This window comes from Dipteris shenzhenensis, chromosome 20 (genome assembly GCF_047967505.1).
Source record: "Dipteris shenzhenensis isolate YYH24624 ecotype China chromosome 20, Dip_SZ_1.0, whole genome shotgun sequence".
In the NCBI taxonomy this organism is placed as follows: Eukaryota; Viridiplantae; Streptophyta; class Polypodiopsida; order Gleicheniales; family Dipteridaceae; genus Dipteris; species Dipteris shenzhenensis.
The window spans coordinates 2,626,660-2,654,120 of NC_141615.1; the positions used below are offsets into that span (position 1 = coordinate 2,626,660).

The 27,461-nt window shown below is 48.4% G+C and overlaps 1 protein-coding gene across 2 annotated transcripts in view; it reads left to right on the top strand.

The window, feature by feature from the left end:
* Nucleotides 1-27,461, top strand: part of GCN2 (protein kinase family protein) — a 352,386-nt gene that overhangs the window by 78,799 nt on the left and 246,126 nt on the right. For both annotated transcript variants that reach the window (XM_087391372.1, XM_087391373.1), the window contains exons 9-10: nt 5,659-5,769; nt 5,857-5,977. In XM_087391372.1, the coding sequence (XP_087247498.1) occupies nt 5,659-5,769; nt 5,857-5,977 (232 nt within the window). The remainder of the gene's footprint in view (nt 1-5,658; nt 5,770-5,856; nt 5,978-27,461) is intronic.

The window sequence follows — 27,461 nt, forward strand, 5'->3', positions numbered from 1 at the left end:
CGTAATGACCATACCTAGTCCGGAATGCGGTCCTATCTATGTGTTTAGCATAGATACGGATTTGGTGATAACCCGTACGCAAATCAATCTTAGTGAAATACTTCGCTCCGGCCAAACGGTCTATCAAATCATCAGAACGAGGTAAAGGATAGCGGTTCTTAATTGTAACTTTATTTAATCATTTATAATCTATACACATTCTCCAGGAAGAATCTTTCTTCTTTCTTAAGAGGACAGGTGCACCCCAAGGTGATTTACTTGGGCGGATATAGCCCATATTCAGGTAATCCTGAAGCTGGATAGCTAACTCATCCTCCTCTACCTGGCTCATCCTATAAGGTGGTACACTGATAGGTTGAGCCCCTGGGACTAAGTCTATGCGATGATCTACTGCCCGTTCTGGAGGTAAACCTTCCGGCAGTTGAGCTGGGAATACGTCCTTAAAATTATCTAACAACATTCTCAATTCTCGGTGTTCAAACACACTTAATTCATTCTTGTTAATTACCGAAACAACAAATGAAGAAAGTGGAATCAAAACACACTGATAGACATCATAATGAGAATTGTTTAATATATTCCGAAGCTGCATCGCAGATACAATAGGCCCCTGAGAAGGGGGAATCTTATCACACTGAATACAAAATTGGGTGTCCTTGTCTACAAAAGAAAGCGTACGCTCCGTCCATCCGATCTGAATATTGTGGGTTTTAAACCACTCTATCCCGATCAGCAAGTCTACATGCTCTAGATGCATTACATAACATGTGAGAGCTCCCGTGTAGGCTTGAATCCGGATGGGAAGCGCTTCAACCTTGCGATCCCAAAACTGCTTCCCAGCTGGAAGCTGCACCTCGTAGGTGTGGTCGCTAGGTACTGTGGACAGCCCCATCTTCTGCACAAATTTGTAATTAACAAAATTGTGAGAGCTGCCGGGATCAAAGAGAATGTGAACCTGTTGGTCCCTAACTTCTCCATAAACTCGGAAAAGATCATGGGAACCAAACAACGAAGTATTAAAGGTACAATTACAAGAAAGGGGGCAGGTAATGACATTTACTGAAATACCTGTCATCGTGACTTGGTTGGCTCTCTTGGCTGCGGTACGTGGACCCGCCTGGAGCTTCGGTCCTAGCACCAATTTTTGGTTCTTCCGCTTAGGACACTCATTCTTTGTGTGGCCCCGCTCCTCGCAATAAAAACACCGGCCTTCTTTCTTGAGCCTGAGAGTGCGAAGGAAACGGGCCTTACCATTCTTTGCTGGAGTTAAGCTTTTCTTGGAGGCGTTGTCCGTAGACTTCGTCTCCCCAATACCAGTTGCATGCTGAAAGAACTTGCGTTTGTTCTTTCCGCTCGTCTCGGTAATTGTGGTTGCCTTGGTACCGGCCATGGTATCATCATATATGCGCGCATATGTCATGGCCTCCTACAACGTTGTGCACTTGTTATTCTTAATCTGTAACTTATAGGAGTCTGGCAAACCATCCACGAAAAAACCTAACAAGGTTACATGATCCATTTTAGTGGCCCTGGTTTGCAGATCCCTAAATCTTTGAAGATAAACTTCAAAAGTTAAATTCAATTTTGACATATCGAGGGCCTTGAGTTTGCCGACGATATCGTAATCATCTTCCTTCTTCAGGAACTCCTTCCTGAAGATACTCTCAAATTCTGTCCAAGTATCAGGCTTAGGCTGGAGTTCTTTCCACCAAAGCAAGGCTTTACCTGACATAAACCCTGCTGCAAGCTGAATCTTTTTCTCGTCTGGATAGGGGTGAAATTGGAAGTGTACTTGCCACTTGTGCAACCAAGTGTCAACCACCTCCTTTGTTCTTGATTTTTGGTCACCTGGAAAGGGATCCGGAGTGATATTCGGGCCTAGCACAGAAGCCATGGCATCCACATGCGTGAGTGCCTGAACCGTGCTAGCCAGAAGAGTCAGAGTTGCTTGTATCCCTTGGAGTTGCTGTGTCAACCCCGATTGATTAGCGTTGACCTGCTCAAATTTACCATCAAGAGCAGTCGTAAACTCACTGAAGGCTTTCTTAGTTATCAGGTCGTCATAGAGACCCTGATCATCCTCTCCCAGTGGAGTGTAATCTAAGTCCTGCTCTCCCATAGTGAACTCGGGATTTGGAGCATCAGACATGGCTGAAATCTGATTTGATTACAAATGGAGAGAAATAACTGACTGAAACGAAGCACAGAGTAGGATGGAGCAGAAGAAAACCGTCCCGTAAGAAGCTGACGGAAGGAAATGCTGAAATCTGGCGAATCGGAAGACCCAGAGTCACGGAGCCTCCCCGAACCCGCAAACCGGATGCGCAGGCTGCAGTAGAAGCTGTGCGGACTGCTGACGTGGCCTGTACGGCTGCTGACGCAGGCCGTACGGTGGCTGCAGGTGCTGGCGCAGCCTCTGTTCGGAGCAGCAGCAGGTACAGGAGCAGGCGGAATAGTCCGTACAGGCTGTATGGCTGTCGCTGGAGCTGTACGGACTGGTACGGAAGCTGCGGGAGCTGTGCAGGGCTGACGCTAGGACTGATGCAGGGGAGCTGATCGAAACAGGGCGCAGGCTGTAGGACGAGGCTGGCTGGGCACGAAACTCGAGGTAAGATCTCGAATCTTGGGGCTGCTTGTGGGTAGCCTAGCACCCAGCCCCCACCTATATAGGGTGCAGGGCTGCCTGATTTGGAAGCTGGGCTTCCAAAAAAGGCTGAGCCCCTCCAGCTTTGGAGGGGTGCTTTTTTCGGAAAAAGCACCTTTCTCGTGCGCAGGCTGCACGCAGCCCTAGGCGCAGGCTGTTCGCAGCCTGTTGCGCAGGCTGTGGACAGCCTATTGCGCTGGCTGTGGACAGCCTTTTATACAGGCTGTCCCGCCTCTACTGCCTCGCCTACTGCGCCCCTTCCTAAGCTCCGCATCCCTTCGTCCCTTGCAGTCTTTTTCCTGCACATCGCTCCTTCTTTTCTGCTCTCTTTCTCCTCCCTCTAAACTTCTCTCCGTAGCCTTCAGAAATTTCGATTCTATCTCACTCCTCTTCTTCTTTCTCTTCCAGATATTTCTTCACCCCTTCTACCCCAGGTAGTCAGCAAAAAACGCAGCAGGAAATTTCGAATTTTAGGGCATACCTGGAAGAGAAATCCGTCAAAATTCTCGCATCAGAAGTTCCTACCTCAGGAGTTGGCTCTGATACCAACTGACACGTCCCAGCACTCCTGAAACCCCTGATGTGCAAAATAACCACACACAACATCAGAACTGAGCAGGCTGCTCACCACCCAACCGTGACATCTACGGGATGTGATCCCGAATCAGAAGATGTCCCCTTCGAGCCACGAGCTGGGCTACTGGCACAAACTCCCAATCAGATCCAAACCAGCCTGGTGTCCCATACCACAGGTGGCGCTGTGAAGCCCTGGATCTGCCACTGGGCCTTGGGCTACGCTAAGATGCAGGCGCGCATCCGCGACTCAATCCAGGAACAGACCTGGCACCTGGGAACGAAACTTGCTCCCAACTGCACAATGAGAACTGAACCCCCTGAGCCTCTTTTATAGACTCGGGCCCCGGCGCCAAAAATAGCGAAGACCCATAAATAGTTCGTACCCTTGCCACTCAACCCGAGAATCAAGCCTGCCTAGCTCTAAGCCTCCCCAGGCTAACCTGAGCTAGTTCTGTGTACCTAGCACACGTCAGATACCAATCCGTGCACATGACAATTTCCTTGAGGTAGAAGATAGGATTTTCAAGAACTTATGGGAATGAGGACTTGTATTGTCTTGCGCAAGGTCAATAGTTCATATCTACAAGGATGGAGTATTCATTTGCGAGATGAAAAAGGACAGCTTGTATCTTTTAACATTTTGAAAGCCCTACTAGGTCTAGAAGACATAATTTAAGTTGTATAGAATGTATATCCAAAGAGGAACTTCCCCCCGCCAAACAAAATGGATGGCTCTATGGACGTATTGGAGTCAGAGGCTGCATTAATCGATGTTCTTTATCCATGTGTGCGATGTGGCTTCAGAAGGTTTGTTAGGGGGTTGGAGGCAATGGAGTTAAGACAGTGCTTGTTTTCATAAAGTTAAGGAGAGATGCTGTATGTTGGCATTGTGTGTATTTGCCACTTGTTTTGAAGCAAGTTGGAAGCACATGTGAAGGCCTTTTGAGTTTGCAACCCCTTCTTGCCATTGGGATAGATCTAGTGTGTTTACATCCGACATCGTGTTTAGGGTTGTTACAAGTCAAATGCAAGTCATGGACAAACACTTGCTGTTGGCCCTCTTGCACATGCTTCGTGCTTGTTTGCATTTGCTTTATGTTCATTGTCTTGATCTTGCTTCTTGTCATTTCTTGGAATGAGAATTGGAATTCACTATGTATTGCTATTTCCCAAACCGGGCCACATGCCATCCATACTCTTTGAAGGGATGTTCTCATACAGAGTTAAAATTGGAGACTTTGTGGTTGGTAAGGGATCAAAGATCTGCTTGGAGTTGGAAGACTCTAAGCAAAGAGCTAGATGAGCACTATTTGGTATGTAGGTGTATTGATATGCGAATACGAATTGGTGACTTTAAGTTGTTATGAGTTTTTTACATAATCAGTCTAGGTGCATTTCCTTGAGGTAGAAGATAGGATTTTCAACAACTTTTGGGAACGAGGACTTGCAATGTCTTGCATAAGCTCAATAGTTCATATCTACAAGGCTGGAGTATTCATTTGCAAGAAGAACAAGAGAAGATTGTATCTTTCAACATTTCGAAAGCCCTACAAGGTCCAGAAGACATAATTTAAGCAGTCCAGAATGTATATCCAAAGGGGAACGCCCCCCGTCAACAAAACAGAGGGCTCTATGGCCATGTTGGAGTCAGATGCTACATAAATCGATGTCCAAATCCATGTGTACGATGCAGCTTCAGAAGGTTTGTTGGGGGTTGGAGGCCTACTTAATGAGTGCCCAATGAGTGGAGTTAAGACAGTGCTTGTTTGTCTAAAGTTAAGGGGCGATGCTATATGTCGGCTTTGTGTGTGTCTTTGCCACCTATTCTGATTGAAAGTTTGTTAATATCCAAGCGTCATTTTTCTTTCGAATAGTGAATCTCATATGAAGCCTAAATGTCTGTACAAAATCAACAAGGTTTATGTTCTTGTTTGTCCCTATTGGTTTCTTTGAGGCAACGAAGGTCTAACTGCATCTAAGAAAATACACCATTGCAAATATTTGAGTCTTCGTGAAATGTGATTGCATGCATGTTTGTCTTGTTTCTAGCACTGCCTATTATGTTTTTTGAATTGTAGTCGTATTAGAGGGGCCCTATGGTGTTGTGCATGCTTCTTTTGATTGACAAAGTAGAAGGAAAACAATGGTTAATAGTAGTAATATTTGAATTTAAGTAGTGGCTTTTTATCACATGTATTTTTACTTGAGGAAATGATGGGCCAAACTGTGCCCTCAATGATGAATATAATGTCTCTGAATGTTGCAATACATACTCAATTGGAATGAAGCGCATGTGCAAAACCATGAAATGGTTTTTGAAGTTTGATAAAGTTGGAATTTTCGTAGGGTTTTTTTTGAAGCAACCTTGTACATTTCTCCTCATTGTCCTTACGGGCATTGCATTTTCTGCAAATCAATGGTTATCATATTTGTTGCAGATCATTCCACATTGGGCAGCAAACTTAGTGATGAACCAACCTCAACTTTTTGATTTAGCCTTTCGTCGAATATTTGCAGATAGCATCCAAGAAACAAACGTGTTGTCGGGGGTAAAGTCTTGATCCTCTCATTGTTGTGATGTATATTGGCACAACTTTGATTTTTAATCAACAAGCCTTTGTGATTCTCTTGAATAGGGACATGCTGTTGCCAAAGGCTTTTGGACTGCGAGTTCGGAGATGTTGGGTGAAGGTGGAAGTGCACCTGCAAGGGTCACGTCCCGTTACTCATGTGATTTTAAAGAGCTATCACTGTTAGGTATGATTGCTGTTGGCAGCAACTTGGCTTATAATTACCAACTTTAGCATTTGTTGGCATTCAACAGTAGTCCTTGTGTTTTTTCTATATGGAAAGAAAACAAATTTATATGAGAATAATTAAAACATTGGTGAGAGGGCAGAACTGCAGCTCCCCGTTGTTCGCGCTGCCCCTTCCTCCCCACCATTGCCTTATCTCCCTCGTTTCCACCTGCTGCCACCGTTGGTCCTTCCCCGCTTCACTCCGTGTCTGCCATCGCTTCATCTCGCCTCTTTCCTGATCATATTTCGTTGTTTTCTGCTGCGCATTTGTCTGTTGGAGGCTGCCTGTCAGTTTGAAGCTTGGACCTGTAAAGCTTCCAATTGTTTGTGCCTGTCCCAGGTGTTCTATTCTGCCAACCCTGTATTCCGAGTGATTTTTTGAAGCTGCTTGCAGTTCTAGCTTTCACTGGGAACGTCGTCAGCTTCAGGTGTGGACCTAAGTGTTCGTGGTGCAGTGTTTCCCTGCACTGTTGGTTTGGGTGCAGCCCCTGCTGATTGAGCTCCTTTTGGGCTTGGTTTGTGGTTTCTTCCAGCTTGGCTGAGCAGTGTTTGAAGGCCCGAGCCTTCCCTGCTTTTCTGCAAGCCCTTTCTAGGCCCTTCTGATCTTTTTTGAGCAATCTGGTCAGCCTCGTTGGAGCCTCGAGCAGTTTCTTTCCTGCCCAAGCCTTTGGTTGGCCCCTTGGGAAGACCTTGGTCTTCTGTAGCCTTCTCTTTTCCCTTTTCCACCCCCTTTTTCCTTTTTGGCAAGCACAACGTTTCTTGTTTGCACCTCTGAAAGAAAAATCTTGTTGGTGACCCTTGCTTTGGCAAGAGGGGCTCACATGGCAACTCCCTCAACTCCCCTAGCAATTAAGGTTCTACTTTCTCTCCAAAGGACAAGAAACACTACACTCACTCCAAGAAAATTTTTGATGGGCTGTACTCGCACCTACGCGGAAGTCAGGTGGTGTGGGACTCGATCCAGGCGAGCTTAGCGCTAGGCGTTGACCACATCCAAGAGGTCCCCATCTACGGGTGAGGAGTCTTTCTTCTTCAGTTGAGTTCTCTCGAGACTACCCTGGTCTCAGTGGACAAGAGGCCCCTGTTCCTTGGCCTACAGCTTGTCTACTTCATCCCTTAGTACCACGGGCTCATGGTTGATGACATGAACTCGACGCATCATGTGCCACGTTTCCTGGTGACGCTCCGCTTTCGGGAGCTTCTGAAGGGGACTGATCTACCCTTCCCTCCATTGAGGGCCGTTTTGGGATAGTGTTAGAGTTGTTGCCGATTTCAGCAGTGTCACAAGGACGTGAAAAGTGCTGTAAAGTATCTTTGTAACTCAATGCACACTTAACCTGGGGTTATCCATGGTTAAGTGTAGTAATGCTTTGGCTGTGAGGAACTAGCTAGAGGAAGCGCACGCTTTCTAGAAGTTCCTAGGAGCAAAGGCTAGGTGTACCACTAGGTCCTATGGGCAAGGCAGAGGCTTTAAAGAGGGGTCTAAAGATTGGGCCCAAGGACAACCAACGTTGTCCTTGGTATGGGGGTTAATGGCAAGAAGGAGGTGCCATTTGTCATGCATCTGTATGCATGCCCTCCCCCCATCTACCATCCATCTCCTCTCACTCTCTAGAGGCTTGGACGTCTAGCAGAGGCTTCCTGTGGTTGTTTCATTGGATTTTCCTGCTGCTCTTGCTCTTTGGCTGCTGTTCTAACTCTCTCCCCAACTCCTGCAAGCTCTAGAAGCAGCCCCGGCTGCTAGCCCGCATCCCGAAGCAGTTGTACGGCTTGACACGGATCTCGAGGCAGCTTTTGGTGTCACATTCCAGCCGTACGGACTGTACGGCTTGGTACGGATCAAGGCGGGGGTCCCTAGGAGGTACCTGAGGCTGGTTGAAGCGAGGATTGGAGGCTAGATCTCGGTGCAGAGGTTCTAGGGCAGATCTGGATGTTTGAGATCCTCTACAGCTCTTTCTTGCTCACCCTCCGCTCTCTACCTTCATTGGCTCTTATCCTGATTGCTGGAAGCCACCTGCACCCTACGGGGAGCCTCGACAGATGATAGGCGTGAGGAAGGAGCTCGCCCTCTGCCACAAACAGCGGGAATTGGTTCAAGGTTCTATTTTTCATTGTTCTTTCTTGCTTTGGAGCTTTTTGTAGTGCATTTATGTTGTTTGCAGTCCTTTCAGAACTCCTACAGGTTCTAGCAAGCACCCAGAGGCAAGGGTGTTCCCGTGGAAGGCCTAGGGATAGTGTGAATGCATGTGATAGCCTTGAGGCTGCCTTGAGCTCAGTTTTCCAGTGATTTGGATGCCTGAGTATGCCTTGCCAATTGGAATTCTAGTGGTGCACCTGGATTAGATGCCTTGAAGACAGGTAGAGGATTTGCAGAGAGGAATAGTGTAGGGGTTAACCCCTGTTGTAAAGCATTTTCATTTAGAAGCATTAATAAATACTGTAAGGGACGCGAAGGAATTTGGGGCGTGCACTGTGTACTATTTTCATTGAGCAGGGGCATTCTAGCCTCACCTTTGTTGTTGTTGAAGTTTATTTCTAAGTTGTGCTAAGTGGATGAAGTGACTGAAGCTTGCATTGTGGCTATTAATGAAGTTTATGTGACTGAGTAGAAGAAGATCACTACCTTTTTTTTTAATTGAAGGCTGGTTTCAGTGGTTCCATTGCTGGGATCGTCACCATCTTCCTACAGAGGTGAGCCTTGGTAGTGTTGGGTGAAGGACACCTTCATTGCAGTTGTTGCTATAGCCATCAATCTTAGCAAGCATGTCACACCGTGAGAGGTCATTGACCATCTCTGAGGAGGAGGGGCAAGAGGAAGACAAAGCATCTGAGAGCTTTGAAGAGAAGCACAACATCAGCGGGGGTGATGACCAGCAGGATAGTGGGGCACAACCAGTTTTTCCTGAGCATTCCATTGAGGACTCACAGGACGAGGTGGTTGAGGTAGATGAGGCGGAGGAGCTTGAGCGTAATGCCCTTTTTCAGCTGCAAATGCAAAGTGTAGCGGGAGCCCTGTCGCAGTTGCAACATGCTGTCACGGAGATTATGCAAGATCTCCCCCCTATGGTTGCTTCCCTTGGAAGTAAAAAGACAGCTCAGAAGAAACATAAGAAGCATAAGAAGACTCACATGCATGTTTCTTTCAGTGGACAGCCTTCAAAGATGCCCTCAATCACCCCTGTAGTAGCGGGTAATGCCACTAACTTTCATTCAGTCAATCAAGGACAGCAAGCCCTTCCTCAGCCCACGATGCACCCAGGATATTTTGGAGGGGGATCGGTTTTTAGGCAATGGTGGCACCATCTGCAGAGGCACCCGGAATGCTAGGCAGCTTTATGGGCAGCACACGGCCCGGAATGCAGAATTTCCAGCAACCTATGATGGGTGGAATGCCCCTACAAATGCCAATATGATGTACTCGAACATTGGGATGCAACCTGGAATGCAGACAAGAATGCCTTGGACAATGGGCAATACTTGGAATATGCCACGGATACAAGGAGTGGGACCTAGAATGCCTAACCCCACCATGGTATGGGTGGAATGGCTCAAAATGTGGGAGCAGTGATGCCCCCACCAATTTTACAGCCCCCCATTTATGATAATCTCACCCCTAAAGGCAAATTGAAAGATTACAAGGAGGGAGGGGCAGTTGTCAAGTTTGAGACCTTCAATGGGATGCAGGTTAGATTGAAGGCTTTGACATTCGTACAACAGTTTGATGCTGCCTACTCAAGTGGACACTTTATAGAATCTTCCAAAGTCCGAAAGGCAACCACCTTTTTGAAGGGTAATGCACTCCAATGGTGGACCAACCTCCTCTTGCAAGGCAGAGCACCTACCACTTGGGCCGAATTCAAGCAGGTTTTCTCAGCAACATGGCTCACTACCACTTTTAAGGTGGATATCATGCCCACCTTGTACAAGTTAGATGCTGCAAATTGCAGAAATTTGCAGGACTACAATAAGAAGTTTTGGCAAGCCCTACTGCCAGTGAATTCTTACAAACATGTACCGCTGTCCGAGCAAATTGAAAGATATTGTCGCAGGTCGCCAAAGGAGATTCGGGACTACTGCACAAAGACAAGGGTCTCCAATATGTCCTAGTTGGTTGAGAATGTCACCATTGCTTATGCACTAATGCAAGGGAAAGTTTTTGGGTTCAAAGGAAGCTCACAAGAGACATCAAGGTCAAAGGGCAGCAAGACGGAATCCCCTAAGAAGTTCAGAAAGTTTTTGCAGCCCATGAAGGCAAATTTTGTTGCAGGACAAAGGCGAGTACTGACCCGTATGTCAGATGAGGAAAAGCAAATTCTTTATGATGCCAACAAGCGTTATATTTGCAAGGAGGAACGCCACATGGCTTTTGAATGCCCACAAGAAGAAGCGGAAGCTCCCTCCTACTGAGCGGTGAGCACAAGGAGGAGAAGAGGACTGATTAGAAGAATAAAAAGCCCAAGCCCACTGCTGTTCTTTTGCCAGACTTGATTGGGGGCTGTTTAGAATATAGATGCTTTCAGAGTTATGCTGGGCATGGGGCAAGATAAGAGACCAAACAGCTCTGATGTTTTTCGATCCAGGAGCCGAGGCCAACTTTATCTCTCCAGAGTTGGTTAGAATGTTGGGAATACGGGCAGAAGAGATGGGTCCTTTGTGTGATGCAGATATTGCTTGTCTAGGACTCAGCCAGTCAGTTACTCTAGTGATAGGCAAGCCGCGGATGCATATTCAGAGCTACTTGGACATAGAAGAGTTCTATATTATGCCGTTGAATGGTTGTGATGTGTTAGTGGGGATACCTTGGCACTTTCATGTTGGGGCTGTTTGGGATGCAAAGAATAAAACAATCACAATCACTCACCGTGGCAAAACCCACGTTCTTGATGCTAAATGGAAGGAGAATCCATCCTTGTTGTATCTGCTTTTGCCATGGGCAACATAATGAAAAAGCATCTTTCAGCGTACCTAGTGTTTGCATCTAAAAAGAAGTCAGTAGAAGAGGAGTCTCATTTTTCTAAGCTGGAAAAACCGCGGACAGATTTTCTTTTTCAGTTTAGGGAATGTTTTTCTGACTCACTTCCATAGGAGTTGCCCCTGGAAAGGCTAGAAGACCATAGGATAGATATAATTCGTGGTAACAGCCCTCCTAACCGACCTCATTACAGGGTCAATGCAACCCAGCAAGAGGAAATTATGAACCAAGTCAAGGACCTGTTGGAGAACGGGCTGATTCAGCCCAGCTCTTCACCCTACTGCTCACCACCCGTGCTCTTGGTCTAGAAGAATGTTGGATCCTGGAGATGTACATTGACTACAAAGCCCTCAATAAAATTACCATTAAGAACAGATTCCCTATACCCAGGATAGATGATATTTTGGATAGGTTACAGGGGTCTGGAATGTTCAGCCACATCAATCTGAAGAGTGGCTACCACTAGATCAGAATCAGCCAGAGGATGTCCACAAAACAGCATTTCGTACCACATTTGGTCTGTATGAGTTTCTTGTCATGCCATTCGGGTTAATCAATGCACCTGCCACCTTCAACAGAATGATGGACAGGATTTTTAGAGAACACCGAGCCTTTATTGGCACTTTCTTTGATGACATCATCGTGTTCTCTCAAGATGACGCTGAACATAAGAAGCACCTGGCAATTGTTCTTGAGGAGCTACGGAAGCATAAGCTACTTGTCAATGCTAAGAAAAGTGAATTTTTCATGCATGAGATCCATTTTCTCGGGCACATTGTTTCCAAGGATGGAGTTAGGATGGACCTCGCCAAGGTAGAGGCCATCAAGAATTGGCCACACTTGAAGAACATCCATGAAGTACGCAACTTTCTGTTGTGCTCGTACTACACGAGGTTCATTCGGTATTTTGCAGAGATTGCATCTCCTTTGCATGCCTTACAGAAGAAAGGGATCACTTTCAGATGGGGTCCCAAAGAAATTGCAACTTTTGACCTCCTGAAGGAGAAACTCTGCTCAGATCCTGTGATTATTTTACCAAATCTTCGCAAACCCTTCGCTGTCCAAGGAGATGCATGTGGGAACAGCGTAGGAGGGGTACTTATGCAGGATGGTAGAGTTGTGGCATACGAGAGTAGAGTGCTCCAAGATGCTGAAATGAATTTTGGCATCTATGAGAAAGAGATGTTGGCTGTCATACATGCTCTTTCGACCTGGAAGCATTATCTTATGGGTGTTGATTTTCATGTTCAGACCGATCATCAATCATTGCGGTACTTTCTCACTCACAGAAAGTTGTCTGAGAGGCATATGAGGTGGGAAACTTTTCTTTCTATGTTTCATTTTCAGATTCTGCATGTGCTTGGGAAGAAGAATGTTGTTGCAGATGCACTCTCACGAAAGCCCACTCCAGATGCAGTGTCTGTTAAGCCACAAGTTTCAGCAATGACCATTGCAAATCATGATGAGCTTGATGCCATGTATGCCAATGATGCTGATTTTTCACGGATTTATGATCAGTTGGTTGATGGTCAAAGGCATGAGCACTATACTCTCAAAGACGGTTTTCTGATGATGCATGGCAGACTGTGTGTCACGAAACAGTTGAGGTCCAAAGTTTTGACAGAGAGTCATGCTCCACACTATGCAAGACACAGAGGCATTGATGCCATCATCAAAGTTGTGGAGCACTATTTCTTTCGTCCAGCATTGAGGAAGGATGTCGAGGCATATGTCAGGACATGCATCACCTACCAGAAGATGAAATATGACAGACAGAAGCCTTCTGGACTGCTGCAGCCTCTACCCATTCCCGATCGACCCTGGCAGAGCATTGCCATAGATTTTATCTTCGATCTTCCTCGTACACCATTGAGACATGATGGGATATAGACCATTATTTGCAGATTCAGCAAGCAGGCCCCACTTTATTCCCGTAAGGAAGAAAATTACAGCAGATCCGATGGCGAGACTCTTTATGTCTCATGTGTTTAAACATCACGGGATGCCTGAATCCATTGTTAGTGATAGAGACCCGTGGATGACAAGTCTTTTCCGGAGAGGTATCTTTGAGAATATGGGTACCACGCTTTCTCATCCTCTTTTCATCATGAATCTGATGGGCAGTCCGAAGAAGCCAACTCCACTGCCCTTGATCTTCTCAAGTGCTATGTTTCAGGATCAGCAATCAAAATGGGAGCAATTTCTGCCTCTTCTTGCCTACAACAACACTATACACTCATCGATAGGGGAAAGCCCCGTTTGAAATTGTGGCAAGAGAACGGAAGGTACCTCCCATTCTGCATACGAAAGAGAAGAATTTTGAAGTGGACAGATTTGTGGAAAGTTTGGATGTGGCTTACCAGAAGGTCAAAACAGCCCTCTAGAAAAGCCAGGAGAAGAACAAACGGGCAGTAGATAAGCATTGCTGCGAGTTACTCTTGAAAGAGGGCGATTGGGTGCTGCTGCGTTTCCAGAAAGCATGAATTAGGAAGATGAAAGGCAAGACCAAAGTGCACACAAAGCTGAAGATGAGGTACTATGGTCCTTTCCAAGTTTTTGAACGCATTAATGATGTAGCTTACTGGCTGAAGCTACCTGGTACTTGTTGGACCATACACAATGCCTTTCATGCCAGGTTATTGAAGCCTTTCCAGGGTAATATGCCTGTTGACCTGCTTCATGAGGATCAGCCCAAGGTTGAAGAATTGGATGAAATCTTGGTTTCGGAACAGATTTTGGCACACATGGAAAGAAAAGTCAAAGGTAGAGTTTCCCATCGCTACCTGGTGAAGTTCAAGAACTATCTTGCACTGGATGCGAAGTGGATGGAGGAGGGTGACTGGCAGAGTCACCTCAGATTTTGCAACTCTACCTGGAGGCGAGCCCACTGTAGTGCACGCTCCTACAGGTTCAGCAGAGTAGAGATTTGGAGCATTGCCTGGTAATCGAGAGGAGGGTAGCACCTCCAATTCCTTGATGCAGACTGCTCACGTATCTGGAGATTGCTTGGTGACACCGATTGTCTCACCCAAGATGCTGCTTGTTGCTAACAATATTTCTGCTGTGAGGTCTCCATGATGGGTGTTCGTGACACTCGACACAGAGGATGCATTGATGTATGGATGGACTCTCGAGCTCTCCTAGCCCATATTATCATTGCAAGTTCTATCTTACAGATGATGTATATTCTGGTATGGGCTATTTCTGCCTATTTACTTTAGTTTCACTGTACTTGTTTCAGCAGCCACATGAGTAGTTTGCTGTTTTAAGAGGAGGGTATGTCACGGGGACGTGAAAAGTGATGTAAAGTATCTTTGTAACTCAACCCACATGTTAAGTGTAGTAGTGGTTTGGCAGTGAGGGACTAGCTAGAGGAAGTGCATGCTTCCTAGAAGTTCCTAAGGACAAAGTCTAGGTGCACCACTAGCTCCTAGGGGCAAGGCAAAGGCTTTAAAGAGAGGTCTAAAGGTTGGGCCCAAGGACAACCAACATTGTCCTTGGTATGGGGGTTAGGACTTTAATGAAGGGGCAAATGGCAAGAAGGAGGTGCCATTTGTCATGCATGTGTATGCATGCCCTCCCCCCATCTTGTGAGTATTGGGGAGAGAGAGAGCAAGAGAGAGTGAGCTGAGAGCTGAAAGCTTGAAAGCTTAGTTGCAATAGAAGAGTGTGAGAGTACAACTAAAAGAGTCAGAGATAAGGTTTTGTCCTAGTGACAAAACCTTAGTAGTCACTAACCATAGTTAGTGAACTAACTGCGGTTAGGAAAAAAAACCTCTTAGAGAGGAAAAAGTGCACCTAACTAGCTTATTAAATTACATTGCTCACTTCTGAATTATATCTATAATTCTAACACTGCTGAATTATATCTATAATTCTAACACCCCCCTGCAGTGCCAATGTCATGTACAAGGCTGATCAATCACCAAACGGATATAAGTTCAGGGCACTGTGAAATGCCTCAAACTTTTCACGTGGTAGTGCTTTGGTGAAAATATCTGCAACGTTGTCATGTGTGGACACAAAGATCATACTGATCTCTCCTGCATGCAACTTCTCTCTGACATAGTGATAGTGAACCTCAATGTGCTTCGTGCGAGCATGAAACACTGGATTCTTTGCCACTGCAATGGCACTCTGACTATCAGTGAGAATTGGAGAAGGACCCTCCAATGACAGATGAAGATCAGCAAATAGACGTCGCAGCCAGACACATTCAACTGTTGCTGTGAAAGCTGCCCTGTACTCAGCTTCACATGATGAGGTAGCCACTGTAGATTGTTTCTTGCTCAGCCAGGAAATGCAAGATTTACCCAAAAAGAAACAATTGCCACTAGTGGACTGCCTAGTGTCATAATCACCAGCCCAATGTGAATCACTGTAGGCATGCATCTGCAAGTCACCCCCCCTGGGAAATAATAAGCCAAAAGACTTCGTGCCCTGCAAATAACGGAAGATGCGCTTTACTGCCTGCCAATACATAGTTTTTGGGCTGTGCATATACCTGCTCACCTGAGATAGTGCAAACTGAATATCAGGTCTAGTGTTGCAGAGATGTATGAGGCATCCCAACAGCCTGACTGTAAGATGTGGCATCAACTGATTCTCCTGCATCATGCATTGTGAGTTTCAGCCCCGGCTCCATGGGAGTGGCTATGGGCTTACAATCATGCATGTTAAATCTGTCCAAGAGTTTCTGCACATACTTGGACTGAGACATAACAGTGCCACGTCTCTCTTGAGAGAACTGGATCCCCAAATAAAAGTGAAGCAGCCCCAAATCTGACATGTCAAAGGTGGTCTCCAAATCAGCTCAGCTCCCTCCCCGTCACAGTCTCCCCTCCTGCTGCCCCCTCCCTGCTGCTCCACCCCTCCTGTTCTCCTACCTGCTGCCACTGCCCCCTGCTGCTATGTCTCCTGTCTTCCTGCCCTGCTGCCTCTCTCCCCTCATCCGCCTCATCTCCCCCTGCCTGCTTCTCCTCCATCGACCACCCCTCCACCCCCGCTGCTCCTTTGCCTGCCCCCTGCTGTCCCTTTCCCTGCTCTTTCCCCCACCTCTCCTAAGCCTCTTTCCACCCTCTCCTATTAGATCAAACAGGGATCCAAGTCATCGGAATCCTTGGTACACCCAAATATAAACAATTTGGCTCCAAGCTAGGCAAATCCCCCACACAAATCAATGAGTTGGGCAATACATGATGAATGGGCTGTAGGCTGTTCAAGACACCTACCACATTCACGATTAAAAGACAAGTCCAAGTCAACAATTGCCATCCTTGGCACACCCAAGAATAAATTATTTGGCTCGATGTAGAGGGTGCTCTCAATAGGACTATTGTGCAGCCCCTTGCTGGTCAAAAAGGCATGAATCTTGGCATACCATGCACGAGGGGCCTGTTTCAGCCCATACAAAGCTTTGTTTAGCTTGCATACCTGAAGTGCATTTGCTGTAATTTCAAAGCCTGGAGGTTGTTTGACATAAACCTCTTCCAGCAAGTCTCCATTTAAGAAGGTTGTTTTTATGTCCAACTGATGAACATTCCACTCAAAGTGTGCAGCCATTGCAATAACAGATTGGGTGGTGTTCATCCGGGATGTAGGAGCAAATGTCTCCTCATAATCTATGCCCTTTTTCTGAGCATAGCCTTTAGCAACCAGCCTTGCCTTGTATCTGTCAATGGAGCCATCTTGCTTCCGTTTCACCTTGAAAACCCATGGTGTACCAATGGCATGTTTACCTGGTGGCAAGTCTACGACATCCCAAGTCTGATTTTTCTTAATGGACTGCAACTCATCGTGCATGGCATTCATCCAATGCACATTGTCCTTTGCTTCTTCGAATGTTGCAGGCTCCTCCTCATCGAGAAGAGTACCTGCATATGCTGATTCCACTGAATTAGCACCTTCCATGTGCCTTGCTGCACTGCGAGTCCTGCCAGGTAATGGAGCATCAATCTTACTCTCTCTGAGAGTCTGTAACAGCCAGTTTGGGACTGTTTTTACTGCATGTATGTCTGCAATTTCTTGCTGAACCACCTGTTCCACTGCCTGTGGAGGTGGCAAGACATCTTGTGGCTGAACTAAAGCATCGGGAGGTGGCTGTAAATTCTGATTTGCATCAGAAATATCAGCAGGGGAACCCAAAGCAATGGGTAGTAACCCCTCAAAAACATCCTCTGAAGAAGAAGGCATATGAAATTCAGCCTGAGTGTGAGCTGAATTTTCTGCAAATATCACATCTCTACTGACAATGATCTTGCGTGTAGCAGGATTGTAGAGACGGTACCCCTTGCTTTCTGCACTGTAACCAACAAATATGCACTTACTTGCCTTATCTGACAACTTGTGCCTAAATTCAACTGGCACATGAGCATATGCAAGGCATCCAAAGACTCGGAAATGATTCACTGAAGTCTTTCTCCCATTCGAGACCTCATAGGGAGTTTTTGTTTTCAAAGCCTTAGTGGGAGCCCGATTTCAAATGTAGTTGGCACACATCAGACCTTCAAGCCAGAATTTGTGAGGCATGTGTTTGCTTTTCAGCATACATCTGTCCATCTCCATAAGAGTTCTATTTTTCCTCTCAGCTTTGCCATTTTGCTGAGGGGTCAGCCTCACTGTGAGCTGATGCACAATACCCTTGCCTTTCAGAAAAGCATCAAAATCTGCAGACAAGTATTCCCCACCTCTATCTGTGCGCAATGTCTGTATCTTGAGTATGGTTTCATTTTCAACCATGGCTGAAAAGTGTTTAAACACCATGAACACTTCTGATTTGCGCTTCAGCCCAAAGACCCAAGTGAAATTGGAGTAATCATCAATAAAAGTAAGAAAGTAGAGATGACCACCCAATGATGGAGTCCTCATCGGACCACAGACATCACTGTGTATAAGCTGTAATTTGCGGACAGCTTTAACTGAACCATCCTTTTTGAAGGGGAATCTATGCATCTTGCCTAAAATGCACCCTTCATAGGCATGTGGAGGAGGTATCTCAAGAGGTGGCAATGCATCAACCATACAGTGCTTCTGAAGTGTCATCAAGCTGTTGTAATGCATGTGGCCATATCGGGCATGCCATAATTCTGCATTCTGCATGGTAGCAGTAGGAGTAGAAACTGCAAGAGCATGGGCTGCTCTTTTTTCAAAAAGATCAAGCTGAAAAAGCCCATGCAGCAGAGTACCAGATAATCTCAAGGCATAATCATTTTCCCTGTCTCGGACAGCACATTTGTCATCCTCAAAGATGACCTGAAATCCAGCTCTGTTAAGAGTGGACATTGAAAGAAGATTCTTGGTGATACCAGGCACATATAAGACATCTGAAAGTCTGAAAACTGAGCCATTAATGGCAGTAAGCTCAACTTCTCTTGTGCCACGTACTGAATATGACGAGTTATTGGCACAAGTGACTTTCTTACCAACGGGAGGTGGATGCAAGGAAGTAAAGAGACACTTCCTAGAAGTGATATGCTTGGATGCATCCGTGGAAGGATCATAACTGCAAGTCAAAAAAGGCATATGTATCATCATTACAAGTGGCTGTACTATCCCGAGCATCTGGAGCAGCCAGCCTAGAATCTGAAATGCAAGATAAAAAGGCATAATCCTGTCCAACAAGGTTGGCTGCAGCATCCCCACTGTCAGATGCATGAGGAGCTGAATCTGAAACAGCCATACCGGAGCTGTTTTTCTTCTCTTTTGCAAGCCTTTTCCTGCATTCTGCAATGTGATGACCTGGCTTTTTGCAGTAATGACAAAAACCGTTCTTCTTGGGCTTACTTGCATCATTTTTAGCCTGTTGTGAAGGCTGTCGTGACCCACTGGAAGGCTGATTTACTGATGTCTTTGCCTGTCCCTTTGTTTTTGACTTGAACTTTGAGAGCATAGCTTGTTCACCTGCACGTGAAGCCAAGTTTTTCATGGTCTGCTCTTCCTGAAGCAAAAGTCCTATCAACTCATGAAAAGTGAGAGGATTTGCACCCCCCCTCAATGATGATAAGTTCAGTGAGGTATGAAAGCTGAGATAAGACTCAGGAAGAGCATTCAGAGTGGTAGTAATCATCTCTGAATCAGGAATAATCTCATCTATGTTCAATAATTGCTCTCTGAGATCCTGTAGCTTTCTGAGGTGGACTGACATGGAGTCACCCTCTTCCATATGTGTATTACTTAACTCTCTTTTCAAGAAAGATACCCTTGCATCATTCCGGGCTGCATACATGCTTTCTAAAATATCCCACGCTGCCTAGGTCTTACACGATCGGATATGCGGAATGATAAATCTTTTCACTGAAAGAGAGATGCATGACAAAGCTAAGGCATCCCGTGAATCCCATCACTTCTGCTCTGGAGTAGTGGCTATAGCTGCACCCAACTTGTTCTGCAGCTGCACCCTGTGCACGACCTCTTCCACCTCCTTGCTGAGGAGGGGTATTAGGTGCCATACCTGCTGGTCGGATCTCACCCCCATTCACATAATCCCATAAATTGCGAGAAATCAGAATATTGCGTACCATAAAACTCCAGAGGGAGTAGTTGGTACCATCCAACTTGTCTTCCTGTGAAACACCACCGAACTGGAAGTCATTCTGATTTTGCTTGGCCATATCTGAGAAAGAGATTTTAGTATATACAAGACTGAATTCCCTTACTGGGAATGAAATGCACAACTCCCAAAAAACACAGCCAAGCACTGGCTGTAAATGCAACTCAGATTTCTGCACTTGCACTGTCAGAAATCTGTCCAAGCATCAAAAACTCTCCAGAATCTGCCAAAAGTGCTGCAAAACACTTCAAGAAAGGCAGTATGAACTGAAATCTCCAAAATTGCTCTCCCAACTCAAAAGCCCCAAAATAGGCCCGAAATTGCAACCGGAAAGGGGCAAATTGATCAAAAGCCCCAAATGTTGCAAGAATTGCGCTCTGTCTGCAAAAGCCCCAAATTTCACTGCGAAATTGCAGTGTAATTACAAAATCCCGAAATTTCTTCAAGAAATTGTACTGCAGAATTGAAAGCCCTAAATTTCGAGCTTGAAATTGAGATAAATTTCACCCAAATAGCTATTCTCCTACAAAAGCCCCAATTTCTTGGCCAATCTTTGCAATATGCTTGCAATGTGTGCCAAAAAATGGACAAAAGCCCCAAATCTAACAAACTGCCCAATTCACAGATTGTGCTCGAATCTGTCCAAAGATTGCTCTGCCAAACAAGCAAAGTGTACCTGCCAAATGACCAATCTTCAAGAGTGCCTGTACGAATGGGTTGCAAGCAGATAGTACTGATGTACGGAATCTGTACGGACAACTCAGCGCAAGGGTACAAGGTGTACGAACTGAACTTGGCGAGGCCGTACGGCAAAGTACAGATGTACGGTGCAGAGACGTATGACGACCTGTACGGAAGCAGGTACAGCAGGTACGCGTATGTACGTACGGCGAACTTATGGCATGTACGATTGGTACAGCGCTGATGCAGGTAAGGCTGGTACGGTGCTGCAGTACGGACAGCGACTGTTGTACGGTGTGCAGTACAGAAGATGTACGGCGAACGTACGGAGCGTCAAGGAAGGAAGCGCAGGTACGGCTTGAACAATAGGTTCGAGCAGGTATGGCAGGATTGTACGGAAGGTACGGAAGCAGCAGGTACGGACGATCACGATCAATACGGACAGCGTAGGTACTGCAGATCAATACGGACAGCGAGCGATTGGAGCAGGGAGATGTTGGGATGGAGCTGGAGGCAGAGAGCAAGAGCTTAAGGGAGCAGGGAACACGGAGCTCTTGAACCTGCTCTGATACCAAATGTGAGTATTGGGGAGAGAGAGAGCAAGAGAGAGTGAGCTGAGAGCTGAAAGCTTAGTTGCAATAGAAGAGTGTGAGAGTACAACTAAAAGAGTGAGAGATAAGGTTTTGTCCTAGTGACAAAACCTTAGTAGTCACTAACCATAGTTAGTGAACTATTTGCGGTTAGGGGGAAACCTCTTAAAGAGGAAAAAGTGCCCCTAACTAGCTTATTAAATTACATTGGTCACTGCTGAATTATATCTATAATTCTAACACACCTACCATGCATCTCTTCTCACTCTCTTGGAGGCTTGGACGTCTAGCAGAAGCTTCTTGTGGTTGTTTTGTTGGATTTTGTTGCTGCTGCTCTTGCTCTTTAGCTGCTGTTCTGACTCTCTCCCCAGCTCCTGCAAGCTCTAGAAGCAGCCCCGGCTGCTAGCCCACATCCCGAAGCAGCTGTACGGCTTGGCGCGGATCCCGAGGCGGATTTCCGGCATCACATTCCAGTTGTACAGCCGTACAGACTGTACAACTTGGTACAGATGAGGGTGGGGGTCCCTAGGAGGTACCTAAGGCTGGTTGAAGCGAGGATTGGAGGCCAGATCTCGGTGCTGAGGTTCTAGGGCAGATCTGCATGTTTGAGATCCTCTATAGCTCTTTCTTGCTCACCCTCTGCTCTCTACCTTCATTTGTCTCTTATCATGATTGCTGGAAGCCATTTGCACTCTGCGGGGAGCCTGGACAGAGGATAGGCACGAGGAAGGAGCTCGCCCCTTTGCCACAGACAAGGGGAATTGGTTCCAAGTTCTTATTTTCATTGTTCTTTCTTGCTTTGGAGCTTTTTGCAATGCATTTGTGTTTTTTGCAGTCCTTTCAGGACTCCTACAGGCTCTAGCAAGCGCCCAGAGGCAAGGGTGTTTGTGTGGAAAGCCTAGGGACAGTGTGAATGCATGTGATAGCCTTGAGGCTGCTGCCTTCAGCTTAGCTTGGTTGATTTGTGGAAGGAATTACAACCCATGCTGCCGGGATATTCAGCATAATCATCTTATCAGGCACGCTTGGATCGATGGTATCGAGTTGATCTGCAGCATTGTGATAATTTTACTTGTAAACTTTGGATTGACCATGCCTTCACACATTCGGATCATGCCCCTCTTTGGTTAAGGCTCTCTCTACATGCTTTTCCAGATGACAGATTGCCTTGCAAAAGGGTACTGTTGATAAATAATAGTTATTTGGAGCATACTGATTTTAAAGCATTGGTTTGTGATGCCATTCAGCCACTTTCTCATTAGAAACAGATAGATCTTTTTTTTTTTCCGAAAAAACAGTGCTGATTATATTACTTCGAAAAAACAAGATACATGGGGTCAGTTTTGCAGCTGACGGGGCTGCGTTCACAAATCGGACGCAGCGCTAAGAGGAAACAAAAAGCTCTCTCTCACGGAGGGATCAGGCGGGTGTGAATAAACAGCCAGAGAGGCGGTGAGTAGCGCCACTGAAGGCCCTGAGAAGTATGCTCGAAGAAAAGGCCCTGCGTATCCCAATCTCGAAGGAAACGTCCTGGGCGTGAGTGCAGCTCCACAGGCAGTGCTTTGGTGACTCCTCGTCCTCATGACAAATCTGACAGAGTCCATCCTGACCAATCTGCCGCAACCAGCTCCCCACTGGAAGACCCTTGTGGGCGAGTAGCCAAAGGAAGTAGGAAATCTTCCGCGGCCGCCAGCTCTCCCACAAGGCCTTCCAGAAGGCCTGCAAAAATAGCCTGGAAATACCCTGAGAATACCAACTGGGCCGCTGGGTGGGCGGTCTACTCTGCATCCTCCTAAGAACGCTCCTGCCCAGTTTTGTGCTGTAAGCGAAGAAAGGGGTCGGCCCCTAGTCTGCCACAACCTCTGGCCATCTCCACTCTCCTGGGTCCCAATCAAGCTCTGACAGGGCCCGCCCCTCCCAAAGCCAGAGGCGCCATAACTATAGCTGACCCTGCTCTATACTAGGATCGATCCGCCAAACCTTCCCCACGAGGCCTACGACACGAACCCTCTGCCACGAGAGAAGGGGGTCGATGAGCACACCCTCTCTCCTGAGTCGGCCGTCCCCCAAAACGGCGAAGGAGACAGAGGTGTCGTCCAGCCGGCCTGCAACAACCAGTGGGATGCCACGAGGGGTGAACTGTCCAAGCCAACGGGCATCACCAGGCATGAGGATTTGAATCTCGGGTGGAACCAACCAACCGACAGGAATCGCTCCATCTATCTCGGTGCGCCTCGCCTGAGCTCCACGGACACCTCCCACTGCGGTTGCTAGAGCAATGGTCTCCAAGTGTCTGTAAGTGTCCCTCCAAACTCGAAGGGACCGGGCAGGCCCCCGCATCCAGCCGTCCCACGAGATATGCGACCTCTCCCCCAGCTGAAGGCCCAAGGCATCTCTGACCTGATCGTTCCAGATGAGCGGCTGGCGGTCGATCTCCTCCTGACTGCTAGGAGGCGACTGGAGGAGACTGAGACGGAGTCGCCTCCAAACGGTGAGCAGGCTACGAATGAGCGGGGAGCGGGGGCGGGTAAGCGGTGCAGAGGTGAAGATCCACCTGAGGCACGGTAGCCACTCTCCTCCTTGGCGCGGGGTGCAAGAACTGATCCCCTGCTGAAGTAACATCTTCCACGTTTGCCCCCCCCGGGGTCAAACCGCGGATAACTAACTTGCCCAGCAGGACCCGACTCTGAAGCTCAGGATCAATGACCCCCAAGCCACCCTCAACGTGCGGAAGAATGACTGTCTGCCAGGCTACCCTGGCTCTGGTATCTCTGAGACCATCCCCCCCAGACCATAGGAAATTCCGGACCATCCTCCTGAGTTGTGCCACGCAGGATCTCGAGAAGCACCAACAAGAGGCCACATACCAGGCCGTGGCCAGGAGAACCTGGTTGACTACAAGAGCACGACCTGCAAGAGAGAGCTTAGCAGTGCTCCAAAAAGCCAGCTTCCGTCGTATGGAATCTAGCACCGGGAGAAACTGCTGAGCTGGCGTGATGTCCAGGCCTACCTGAAAGCCGAGATATCTACTAGTCTGCCCCCGCGGGATCCATCTGAAAGCCAAAAACCTCCCCCACTGTGAGCATGCCCCAGGGTTTGTGAGAAAACCAATTGATTTGTTCCAGTTGATTTTCGCACCGGCTGCCGAACAGAAGACCTCTAAGGCCAGCCTCACCCTCTCCAGCATCATCTCATCATCCTGAACATACAGCGCTGTGTCATCTGCATACTCCGAGTCCAGGAGCTCCGTGTCATCCCTGATGGGAAGGCGAACACCCCGGATCCCTGTCGATCTCGCCCGAAGATAGTATGTCATCGCCTCGGCGAAGAAGAGAAACAGGTAAGGAGCGAGTGGGCAACCCTGACGCACTGATCTCTCCAATCGAAATCGCTCTCCCATCCTGCCGCCGATGATGACCCTGCTGGAAGCTGTCCTGTATAATGCTGAGATACCCTGAATCCATCCCACTGGGAATCCAAGTCTCTCCAAAGTACCCTCCAGGAAGGACCAGTCCACTCGATCCTTCTCAAAGTCGAGGAGTAGGATGGCTAAGTGCAACCCGCTGTGCTGAGCCCACTCCGTCGCCTCTGAGAAGGTGAAGACATTATCCAGGATACTGCGATCCTGGACAAAGCCTGTCTGAGTGTCATGAATGAGGTCAGGAAGTAGTGGCTGAACTCTGGCGCTGATCATCTTGGCAAGGATTTTATAGGCAGTGGTGAGGAGAGTGATCGGGCGCCACTGACAGATCTCCTGTCGATCTCCCCCCTTCGGGATGAGGCAGATCAATCCCGAAGAGAGGCTCTCTGGCATATGTCTGCTGCTGAAAATCCTCTGGAGGGCTGCTAGGAGGGGCTGATGGATCTGATCCCAAAAAGAGATGAAGAAAGCTCTAGAAAGCCCATCCTCACCAGGGCATTTCTGCCCATCGATGGCCATCAAGGCCTCCTGCATCTCGACAGTGGTGAACGGTGCCATCAGCGTCGTCTGCATGCTGGGCTGAACAAGGGCCGGGATGTGCCTCCACACCTCCTCGCGGGAACGTCTAGTGCGGGGGGCAAGCTGCTCCTGCTGGAAAAGAGTCCTGTAGAAGTCGGTAGCCAACCCCAAGACCTCCTCCTGGTCGGTAATGATGTGACTCTCCGTTGTCCTAAGACTCCGGAGCTGGTCACCTGCTGCCCTCTGGCCATGCGTCCTGAAGAACTCTTTGCTCATCCAGTCGCCCTTCCGAGCCCAGTAGGAGAGGGAGGCGTGATAAGAAAACTCTGAGCAACGCTGGAGAGTCTCCTCAAGAAGGGCTCTGGCTCGAAGGGCCTGGATCCGAAGCTCCTCCGAACCCGGAGCTGCCTGCTGTAGCCGCTGAATGGAGGCGAGGTCCCTACGAAGAGCTCTCTCTCTGCCCCACCACTCCTTGCGAACCTGAAGGGCTGCGAGCTGGCAAATCTGGCTGGACTCCTGCAGAGCCTGCGCCACCGACTCTACCAGATCCACGCACTCGCCCCAATCTCTGTCCCAAAGGCTACCGATACTACTGCGCACCTCCTCCCTAGAGAAGATGGAATTAGGAATCCTGCACGAACGGGGAGGAAGGGACTGAGCTGCCGAGTCTAGTGACAAGAGCACTGGCGCGTGGTCGGAGAGCGTCGTCCCTGGCACTACACCCACCTGACCACCTCTGCTGATGGCCCAATCACTGACATAAAATCTATCCAATCTCTCCAGGAGTCTGCCCCCTTCCCCGCGGAAACCCCACGAGAAGTCCAAGCTCCCGTGCCATCGGCGGAAGGACGGGTCTCTCCAGCTGTCCCTACCTCCTGTCGCGAAGAGAAAGGAGTCCCAAGCGGACTGCTCTGCCTGAGCTATACCTGTAAACTCTGGTCCTCTGCCCTGCTGGTCCTCCAAAGTCTCCAGATTGTTGAAGTCACCTCCAACAATCCACGAATCCATGTCTGGGAGAATCTCTGAGTGTCTTCCAGAAGGTGGCTCTGCGTCGGAGGTCTGTGGGTGCATAGATGTTGGAGGAGCCCTCCAACTCTAGGCCAACCCAAAGTGCACGGCCTGGGATCAACGTACCATGGCCAAAAACTCCCTGGGCAATCGACTCGCAAACGGAAGTGCAGACATCGCCACTCCTCCCCTGTGCACCAATCGAGGGCTCCCAATAAGTGTGAGAGCGTCCAGGGAGGATCTTCCCGCAGCTACGGGTATGAGCCACTGAAAGCTTATGCTCCTGGAGCAGGAGCATATCCAAGCGACCAATCACTGCTGGCTGAAGTTCCTGTCTCAAGATGAGCTTCCTAGGACCACGGGTGCCAGAAGAATGAAACCCGTTCACGTTCCAGGAGACAAGGTGTAAGCTCATGATGAGGACTGGTAGGCTGCGAACAACTGTCTGCTCGCGGCCGAGGTCGATGAAGAGGCTGGTAGTTCGGAATGAAGGCGCTGACGCTTCTGTGAGGGTTTGGAGGGGGAGGCAGGGTCATCCTGCCCGTTCTTCAAAACTTTTAGCAAAGGCGTGAGGCCTTTGGTGCCATGGACAAACGCTTTCTCGAGCCAACTCGAGATCTCTGAGGTAGTCATCCGGTAGAAGGCGCGAAGTTTCTGTGGTGTCCAGGCTCTGACATCCTGGGGGAGGGGCCACGACAGAGGGGGCCTGAGGATCACAATCAATCTGAAACGCTTGGCGGCGCATCACCACCGCAGGCGCACGTCACCCTCGGACCACTGAGTCTCGAGAAGCTGTCCACCCGTCGGGCCTATCTAGGAGCAAATCTGAGCATGCGTCTGCTCTTTGAGAGCCTCCCAGACCGAGTCGTCTGTCCAAATCTCGGTGCCGTCGCTGAGAAAAGTGAAAGCAAAGCTGGGGCCATCCCTCGAGGCCAAGGCTACGATCTTCCCATCCGCGCCTTTACGGAGCAGGAAGATACTGATGTCGAGGCAAGCTGGGAAGGTCCCGAGGTCGGCGACATCCAAGTAATCCCAGGGACCGGACCTGTAGAAGTCGCGAGGGAGCTCTCTCTCCTGGAGCTGAGGCCCGCCAGAATCTGCAACTGAGGGGGCCGGGCTAGCAAACAAGGAAGGCTGCTCCAGGGGTGGTGCAGTCTCAGGGTGCCCTGCCTGGGGTGAGGAAGGGGAAGGAGGCTGTGGGGTAGGAGACACAGACTCCACGGAAGCGACTAGCGGGGGGGTCGGAGGTGGGGGAGTGGGGGCTGCACGCGGATGAGAAACCACCGGTGAAGCTGACACTGCGGAAGAGCTGAGAGGGACGGGGGAGGAGGGATGGGGCTGGGGCTGGGACTGGGGCTGAAGAGAAAGAGGCGGGGGCTGAAGAGGAAGAGGCGGGGGTTGCTGCTGAGGGTCGGAAGAAGGGGACTGCGGCTGGGGTAGGGGCTGGGGCTGGGTGGGGGGGAGCTGGGGATCGGGAGAGAGGGGGACCTGAGGCTGCGGAGGGCGGGTTACAGACGAAGAAGAAGCTCTCCCTAGACCCTGGGGCGGCTGCCTGTCAGGTCTCTGAGGCATTGCTGCAGGCTGGGTAACCTCTGCTTCCTTGCCTTTGTCAGAAGTCTTCTTATTCTTTCCTCTTTTTCTTCTGACCTCGGTCCAGCCGCCAGCCACCTCTGGACCGGACTCCGGCTGCCTTTGCTCTACCTG